The 9,472-nt window shown below is 56.2% G+C and overlaps 1 protein-coding gene across 1 annotated transcript; it reads left to right on the forward strand.

The window, feature by feature from the left end:
* The first annotated feature begins 4,052 nt into the window (after positions 1 to 4,052).
* On the forward strand, positions 4,053 to 5,831 carry LOC142831306 (uncharacterized). Its single transcript, XM_075941200.1, has 2 exons — positions 4,053 to 4,990; positions 5,186 to 5,831. Exons 1-2 carry the CDS (start codon positions 4,441 to 4,443, stop codon positions 5,677 to 5,679), a joined length of 1,044 nt encoding a protein of 347 aa, XP_075797315.1. The 5' UTR covers positions 4,053 to 4,440; the 3' UTR covers positions 5,680 to 5,831.
* The last annotated feature ends 3,641 nt before the right edge of the window (positions 5,832 to 9,472 follow it).

The raw sequence follows: 9,472 nt of genomic DNA on the forward strand, positions 1-9,472 counted from the left end.
AGCGGGTTAGACATATCTATCAGGGATGATATAGACTGTGTTTGGTCCTGCCATGAGGGCAGGGGACTGGACTCGATGACTTCTGAAGGTCCCTTCCAGTTCTAGTGTTCTATGATTCTGTGAATCAAATCTAAGCCAAAAAACTGGGATCGGAGATTTTGTAAGATAAATACTAAACAGGGAGTTTGCCTCCTTTACGCTAGGGTGTGAACAGGTGTGTAGGTGTCAGCCCTCTGTGTCAAAGGCAACTTCCTGGGAGAGCCAGGATTTCTCCAACTTTCCAGCAGATCTTTACAAACTGGTCTGCATAGCTGGGCTCTCTCCCACGCCGATGTGCAAGGCATTCTGGGGTTTATTGTGAGGAGGGCGCCTCAGAATTCTCTGCACCTGAAAAGCTCCGCAGCACTGGGCCTAGAAGAGAATCGGCAGGTGGTCGAGGTATTGCATCTTGAAGACAGACAGGAACGTCAGGAGCAGATGGTGACACACCCATGGTTATGGAGGGGGCAGGCCTGTCCAGGTGGCGGACTTGACAGTCGAAGGTCCTTCTACGATGCTGATCTTTGCTAGAACAGCGATGGACTAGCCTCGCTAAACCCCTTGGAGAAGGGTGGGCGGAAGATGACTTGTTTCTAGTGCTCTGACAGTGTAACCGTTGCGTGTCTACGTGGGTTGCTTTGAAACATTTGACAATTATCTCTGCTAATTAGTCGCTGGAGGATTCTGAAGGGAGATTGTTACATCAATGAAATCTCTGCTTCCAAAAGGAATAAATGGAAAAGAGACACACTTGATTTCCAATCCATGGCATCCAGTAGGTCGAAGGGTGCGCGTATGCAACATCTTAGCAGCTCTGGCAGTCCCCTATAATTTGAATTGGCTTTGGTATTCATGTCCTGTCCTACATTTTTGGGGGTCATGTTGTTCTTCACTGATCTAGCATGTTCCACCCCAGAGCTGGCTGCATTTCATTCATGCATGAAGCCTTTCCGGGGTAGTTGGACATCCATTTCCGTTTGCCCTTTGGGTTCCTGGGGGCTGAAGGGCTCTATTTAAATGTGTTCATTACGTTACTCTCTCCTTTGTGGCTTTGGTTTTCCAACACGCAGGGCACTTGCTACTGCTTCCCCAGCACAAACAGCACCGTGGTTACTTAACTACCCACATCTCTCTAAAAATAGAAATCTCTGGCTCCAAAGGACTTACACATTTCCATTACCATATGCACAGTTTTCTCCTAGTTACCCCACCCTATTAATATCATCTCAAGCCTCTGGTTCTCTGACGGGTTTAACAAAATTCACTTTTTCCGCCCCGTGGCTGTTGGTATTTCTGAACTCTGAGATCAGAGTTCCTATCCCATCCACCCAGTGGACACTAGGAAGGCAGATTATGGGAGTGTTGATCAGAGACACATGTACATTTTTCTATGGAACCGTGTGACCTAGTCCGATCTGTGGAGTATGATTGTGTTTGATATGCCTCTCCTTGGGCTGGCGTGTTATAAGAAAAGACACAAAGGATTGAAAGGCTCGGGTTGATAGTGGGCTGGCTAAAGTGTAGGAAATGGCAGAATAGATTAAAGGAGAGGGAAAGATGCCCTTTCTTTTCAGCCAAAAGGAATGAGGGCAAGCGCCAGCTTTCAAACCTTCTGCAAACTCTACCCCCTCCTGCAAAGTAAGGATTCTGGTTATGAAACTCTTGGAAGGTTTTGAGGTCGCAGATTCGGCTGGTACGAGGAAAGAGACAGGAGGGCAGAGGGGCTCTCTGAAAATCACTTTTATTGCCCGGTGTGGGCTCTTGCGTGAGAGAGCCATTGACTGGATTGTTTCTGATCTTGCACACAAGAAGGCTGCAGACCGCAAGTTTGGGCATCGGGGGTTGGATCGTAGAATAGCCTACATTTAACAGAGAGGGGGATGGATTCTCAGCGGGTGTAAGCCAGCATAGGCCCATTGTGGGGGGAGGGACAAACCTGAGGTAACGCTAATCTCGCCACTGCAATTTGGCTGGGCCCTCGCACGAGGGAATTTTCTTTTCATTCTTCATTTCCTCACTGCACTGGTTCTCAACCAGGAGTCTGGGCCCCCCGGGGGGCCGTGAGCAGGTTTCAGGGGCCCCCATGACACAAAGCTGGAGTCCCTGTGGGGCAGGGCCTCGGGCAGTTGCCATGCTTGCTAACCCTCCCCCTTCCCCCCAACACCATCCCTGGTTTTTATATGCAGGAAAATAGTTGTTGTGACACAGGTGGGCACCACAACTATTGGGGATGGGAGCCTGAGAAACATACACACACCCTCCCATTCTAGTGCAGCTTCTGCAGAATATGTCGAGGCTGGGGCCTGTGGGTAGGAAGTAAAACAGGTCCTCATGAAATGTCTGGTCTCCTCTCAGCTCCCTGCGAGGAGAGGAAAGGGGTGAGGAGCTACAAAGAAGCTGTGTCCATTTGTGTTGGAATTGCAATTCAGACCATGCTCTGGCTACATGCGCGCTTTCTATTTACATTTTGATGTACGCTTTTCTTTCCCTTGCCACCCATTAATCTTTCTTTGTTAAGAGTCTAACCCACGCTGAACAGACAGGAGGCACAGATGGTTAGATACAGGGGTGGTTTTTTCTTTACGGTTTAATTTCCACAGTCCATTGAACGTCAGCAACATTGAAGTTACATAAACCTTAACTATCGTGTTTTAAATGGAGATCAATTACCGAGCCTGACCTCCGTGGCTCACCGTGCGTTCAGAACGTTTCACCGTTTGGCTCCGAGGAGGGAGGGACGAATTCTAGAGCGCTCTAAGTTTGACTGAACGGGGAAGGCTGTTTGGCCCAGTAAGACGCCATTTAGAAATTCTGCATCCGACAGAGGATCATGGGAGCACATGAAATTCCAGAGAGAACCTTCCCGTACTATTTACATGTCCGTAGGGGTTGTCGGGCTGCAGGCTACGCGAGACGTAGCCCAGTCTTTGGGGCCTCAGTGAGCAGAACGCAACAAGAGCTTTTTGTCTCCAGCCTAGTGCGGAAGTCGGGGGTTCTTGGTTTGGTTTCAGTGGCCAGACCACCTTCTTACAAGATCAGCAGCGTGTTTCCTCAGGCCGGCGGGAAGAACGCAGCCCTGGTCAAAGTCGGGGCAACTCTAGTGCTGTCAGTGACTTCCGCTCTCTTACACCGCATTGCCCCTGTGACTTCCTTAGAGCTGGATTCTCAGCCAGGGGTGCCGGTTACCTGGGGAGAGGTGTTTCTCAGCCTGGATATTGCAACCCCCAGGGGGCCACGGGAAGGGTTTAGGGTAGTCACAAGTACCAGGCTAGTGTTAAGAGGTGGCTAGCAGGCAGGCCAGCCAACAGGGAGGGGCAGAGGGTGCTCACGTTAGCAGGGCAGCTGCCTAGGCCACAGGGGGCCCGGTGAAGCTAAGTACAATAGACTTCTGGTAATCCGGCACCTTTGGGACCTAGGTGGTGCCGGATTATCGGATATGCCAGCGTACCTTGAGGTACTATAAGAGGGCATACTCCCAACCCAATCCCCCTCCTCCCTCTCTCCCACTTTATGCTCAGGTCCCAGAGCCGCCAGTACAGCCGCGTGTCTCCCTCCAGACGCTGGGGCACGTGCGCTGAGCGGCCGGCTTTTCAAGGAGCTGACTGGGACGCCGTGCGCAACCTAGTCTTCTCCCACTCCCCTCCCCCAGTGCCAAACACCTCCCCTCCCTGCTGTCATCCAGTCCCCCTATTCCCCCAACCATACATCTGGGTCCAGAAGCAGCTGCCTGCGCTCAGCGGCCGGCTACTAGCACATGCAGGCTGGACACTGTGTGCGCTGGGGACCGTGAGCGGAACGGCGCAGGTCACAGCAGCCCGGCCGTGAGAGCGGCTGACCTGCGCAGTTCCGGGTTCCAGCTGATGCCGGACTATCAGGAGTGCCGGGCAACGGGATGCCGGACTAATGGAGTTTTACTGTAACATGCTTCGACCCTCGGTGGTGGGGTTTGGGTGTGAGCTCCGTGCAGCGGGACTTGTGCAGCAAACTCCTGAAGGGGAATCACGTCATTTAGGGTATGTCTACACTAGAAAGTTAGTTCGAACTAACGGACGTTAGTTCGAACTAACTTTCCTATGCGCTACACTAGCGCTCCGTTAGTTCGAACTTAATTCGAACTAACGGAGCGCTTAGTTCGAACTAGGTAAACCTCATTTTACGAGGACTAACGCCTAGTTCGAACTAGCTAGTTCGAACTAAGGGCTGTGTAGCCCTTTAGTTCGAACTAGTGGGAGGCTAAGGCTTCCCAGGTTTCCCTGGTGGCCACTCTGGCCAACACCAGGGAAACTCTATTGCCCCCCTCCCGGCCCCGGAGCCCTTAAAGGGCCACGGGCTGGCTACTCACTTTGTGCCAGTTGCAAGGCTGCCAGCACCCGTGCCTGCACAGCCTGCACCTGCCACAGGATGAGCCAGCCATCCGAGGGCTCCCAGCCCTCCACTGCTCCCCACGACCAGCCTGGCGGCTCCCGGGAGCCTGCCCGGGGGCGCAAAAGGCGGGCGCCCGCCTGGTCAAGTGCGGAGATCGTGGACCTCATCGAGGTTTGGGGGGAAGCCTCAAATGTCCACGATCTCCGCACTAGCCACCGGAACGCGGCCGTCTATGGACGCATGGCTGCCAGCCTGGCCGCCAGGGGCCACCAGCGCAGCCGGGAGCAGGTGCGCTGCAAGATTAAAGACTTGCGGCAGTCCTACTCCCGGGCCTGCCTGCCAGGGGCTGACCCGGAGGCCTGCCCCCACTTCCATGCCCTGGACCGCATCCTGGGGCCTCATGCCGTCCCTGCCCCCCGGGACGTGATTGACCCCGGGGCAGAGGGACCGCTCCTGGACACCGAGGAGGAGGAAGAGGGCTCTGAGAGCCAGGAGCCTGCCGCCAGCCTTCCCAGGACCCGGGACCCCCGAGGCACCCCACAGAGCCGCTCGCCTGCATCATCAGAGGCCGGGGAGGCATCCACCTGTGAGTACCCTCGTGTTCCCCTTATGTGTACGGGGGGCTGGGGCGAGAGGGAGCCCCGGGACCGTGCGCCTGGGCCTTGCCCACTACGGAGCAGCAGCTGGGGATCCTGCAGGGGCCCTGGCCTTGCAGAGGGGAGCTGGGTTTCACACACCTGGGCCCCTGGGGTAATTGACCGCTGGTCTTCTTGCACCACAGCTGCAGCACCGGGGCCTGCAGGGCGCACCACACCGCCTGCAGCAGCCGCCCGCGCCCGGGCAAGCAGGACAGCCAGGAACCAGGAGGACTACCAGAGGCGGCATCTCCGGTTCCTGGACCGACAGCTCCGTCTCCAGGACCACTGGGTCCAGGAGGACCTCAGGCTGCGCCAGAGGAGTCTGGAGGCCCTGGAGGAGCAGGGCCGTGCCCTGCGAGGCCACCTCCAGAGCCTGCTAGACCGCTTTCCATTTCCTCCTCCCCCTGCTCCCCCTCTTGCTCCCCCTCTTGCTCCCCCTGCTCCCCCTCTTGCTCCCCCTCTTGCTCCCCCTGCTCCCCCTGCTCCTCCTGCTCCTCCTGCTTCCGCTCCTGCTTCCGCTCCTGCTTCCTCCACACCCCCTGTCCTCTCTGCCCCCCCCTCCACAACCATTCCCCACCGACGCCCCCGGACCCGCAGTGTGGCGAGACGGGAGAGGCACCCAGACTCCCACCCCTGAGCTTTCCTTTCCCTTCCTCCCTTCCCTCCCCTCCCCTTCCAGCTCCCTCGTCCCAGGTTTCCCCCTCCCTTCTCCCACCTTCATTCCTCCCTCCCCCACCCCAGTTCTGTGAAATAAACAGACGTTTTTGTTGGAAAAACAGGTGTCTTTATTTGACAGTAGGTAGGGAGGGGAAAGGGGAAGGGGGGGGTAGGGTGGAAGAAGGCCCCGGTGGGGCATGCAGGGAGAGGTCAGTCCTCCTCCTCCTCCACCTGGAAGCTCTCCCGCAGGGCTTCCCGGATCCGGATGGCCCCCCGCTGGGCTTCCCGGACGGCGGCGGTGCGGGGCTGACCGTAGTGTCCAGCCATGCGGTCAGCCTCAGCCATCCAGGCTGGCAAGAAAGCCTCCCCCTTCCGCTCACACAAATTGTGGAGCACACAACATGCCGCCACCACGGGAGGGATGTTGTGCTCGGCCAGGTCCAGACGGGTGAGGAGGCATCGAAAGCGGGCTTTCAGTCGCCCGAAGGCCCCCTCCACCACGATGCGGGCCCTGCTCAGCCTGTTATTGAAGGCCTGGCGGGAGGGATTGAGGTGTCCCGTGTAGGGCTTCATGAGCCAGGGCTGCAGTGGGTAGGCGGCATCCCCCACCAGGCAGACGGGCATGTCCACGTCCCCGACCCTGATGTGGCGGTCGGGGAAGAAGGTCCCGTCCTGCAGCCGCTGGCACACGGAGGAGTTCCGGTACACCCGGGCGTCGTGTGCTTTGCCGGACCAGCCCACATTTATGTCCGTCAACTGTCCCCGGTGGTCACACACGGCCTGCAGGATGACGGAGAAGTACCCCTTGCGGTTCACGTACCGGGACGCCTGGTGTTCCGGGGCACGGATGGGGATGTGCGTCCCGTCGATGGCCCCCCCGCAGTTGGGGAAGCCGAGGGCGCCGAATCCCCGGATGACGGCATCCGGGTCGGCGAGGCGGACCACCCTGCGGAGCAGCACCCGGTTGATGGCCTTGACCACCTGCGGAGAGAGACACAGCAAAGCGTCAATCAGTGGGGCGCCCGGGTGGCTGGGAGCGTGCGTGCCCTGGCAGTGCCCCGCGCCCCACTCCCGGAAGCAACCCCCCTGGCGGCGTGTAGTACGGCCGGGACAGCCCGACCCCTCCGGTGCGGGGCGCCTTCGCCTCCTCCCGCCCCCCCCTTTGTCCCTGGGGCGGCCCATCCCCTCCTCGCAGCCCCCCTCCCCCCCGGCTCGGTGGCCGACGAGCGCCGTACCTGCATGAGCACTGCTCCGACAGTGGATCTCCCCACGCCGAACTGGTTCCCGACGGATCGGTAGCTGTCCGGCGTGGAGAGCTTCCAGAGGGCGATGGCCACCCGCTTCTGGAGGGGGATGGCGGGCCTCATGCGAGTGTCCCTTCTTTGCAGGGCAGGGGCGAGCCACTCGCAGAGCTCCAGGAAGGTGTCCCTCCTCATCCTAAAGTTCTGGGTCCACTGTCGGTCGTCCCAGCGCTCCAGGACGATGCGGTCCCACCAGTCGCTGCTGGTGTCCAGACGCCAGATGCGGCGGGGCACGCCGGTGCCGGGGCGCCGCCGCGGCTCCTCCACGGCCCCCAGGGCGGCCAGGCGGAGAGGCAGGGGGCTGACGTTCCCCAGGTGGTGCCAGGCAGCCTCGATCCATTGGTGGCAGGCTTGCAGCAGCAAGTCCAGAACGTGCACCAGAAGGTGCAGGGCGAGCCGTGGCTCCATGTTGCCACCTGCGGCGGCCCCCCCCGAAGGGAAGCACCGACACAGACGGGCACAGAGACCGACGCTTTGCTGTCCCTCGGCGAGGTTGGCAAGCAAGCAGGAAAAGCTGAGAACCGGCTGTCCAGGGGGGGTCCCTTTAAGCACGAGCCTCAGATAGCCTCAGACAGCAGCCACACAAAGCAACTGCTGACCTGATGCCCTGCCAGAACCGGTTTCAGCTGCCCTTAAATGCCCCCCTGCGTCCAATCAGTGTGGACGCGCTAGTTCGAACTAGCAAAACGCTAGTTCGAACTAGTTTTTAGTTCTAGATGCGCTAGTTCGAACTAGCTTAGTTCGAATTAACTAATTCGAACTAAGTTAGTTCGAACTAGCGCTGTAGTGTAGACGTACCCCTGGAGAGGCTGAGAACCGCAGCATTGGGGCATGTGCCAGTGAAGCAATTGGAGGTATTACCACCGGGACGTTCTAGGGCAGGGCTTAGCCTCCAGCGACACAGTCTCAGCGGGAAGGAAGGAATTAGCAACTTGCTTGCTTCCTTCCCCAGTGCGGTTACACAAGTCATGGAGCCTTGGGAGCCACAAGAGCTGGCAGTACTGAAGCTGCCATGGCGTAGCATGTCAGGGAAGAACGGTGAATGTGCACAGGACAGTCCCCCGTATTCAGTGTCCTCTCCCACCTGAGACATTTCTCCTTATAAACTGGGTCACCATTATTTAAAACCAAGCAACCCAAGTTCAAATAACCCCTATTTACCTGCCCGTTACTGCTTTGATCCAAAGAGGTGTTGCCGCGTTAAACACAAATATTTGCTCAGCTAAACCCTGCCTATATCCAGTTCAGCCAATTTTCACTTATCAGATCCGTGTACCTAACTAAATGTGCCTGCATGCTTTATTGTGTGCCTGATGACTGGGTTTTCTTTCAGTGACACTGTCTAAGTTTTAATGTCAGTGCATGATGTGGCTGACTTGATTAAGTGAGGAGGAGGAGGAGGAGGAAGAGAGGGAGCCTTACTTAACATTTATTTTTTAAGTTCTTTAATATTTACTGATGTTAGATTGTAAGTAGGAATTGGGACCAATTCACTGTATTTTAAAGCCTGATTCATAAAATGTCACACACACGAGATCTGTCTTCAGCTACCAAGCGTCACAGTTAGGTATTGTGACTTTTTGTCATCGGTTTGTTGCTGTAGGTTGTGTGTGTGTGGGGGGGGGGGTGTTGTTTGGCAGTTCGGTTAGTTCCCTACGGAAACTGGGGTACGTGCAAAAAAAGGACATGATGTACTTACAAATATAATTATGAATGTTTATTCTTTTGAGCTGGAAGTAGCAAACCAAGATGGTGAGAAGATAAATTCTGCCAGCTAGACTGTCCTAGTTTGCCTTCTTTAAATGAACCGTACCTGATTATTTTCTATTTACTATACCATGGAGTACGGACTGTACTAGTGCCAATTGATGAAGGCACTTATGCTAGCTCTGAAATACAGATCACTTCTGAAAATGTAATTAGTAGCTGACATTTCGTACTTTCAGAGTTTCTATTAGTATTAAATGGACAACCGGCTAGGTTACATGGGGGCAACTCAACACAGCTCCTCTGAAGCCAGACGTATTCCAAACTTACACCCTTGTAAATGAAATCAGATTCTCTCCAAATGTCTTTCGGGAAGCTGGCATGGTTTCCTTGTTTCTAGATTATTTTTCTGGGCTTTCAAAATAAAAACAGATTTGGGGGCTTGTAGGCTAAATCAGGGGTGGGCAAAGTGCCCTCCACGGGCCGGATGTGGCCCGCTAAGCCGGTGGATCTGGCCCGCAGCTGCCCCGCTGCTCCCGCAACCCCAGGCCTGGAGGCAGGGGAGCGCCCGAAGTCTCCTTATCTCCGCAAGAGCATGCAGTGTATAGAGAGACACGCCGTCTGTTTTAAAACAGCCGGCTTTTATCTCTAGCTGCCACTCACCTTTGGCAGGGGGAGTGTGTGAAGTTTCTCGGGTCCTTTCCCCGCCCTGCCAGGAGTGCGCTGCAGCTAGAGAGACACACTGGCTGTCTCTCTAGCTTCCAT

This window comes from Pelodiscus sinensis, chromosome 13, assembly GCF_049634645.1.
Source record: "Pelodiscus sinensis isolate JC-2024 chromosome 13, ASM4963464v1, whole genome shotgun sequence".
Taxonomy (NCBI): Eukaryota; Metazoa; Chordata; order Testudines; family Trionychidae; genus Pelodiscus; species Pelodiscus sinensis.

Bases quoted from the DNA above. Each gene is read 5' to 3' on its own strand.
- LOC142831306 (XM_075941200.1), top strand. From the start codon at position 4,441: ATGAGCCAGCCATCCGAGGGCTCCCAGCCCTCCACTGCTCCCCACGAC. The intron at 4,991-5,185 runs GTGAGTACCCTC...CTTGCACCACAG, and splicing joins GGCCGGGGAGGCATCCACCT to CTGCAGCACCGGGGCCTGCA.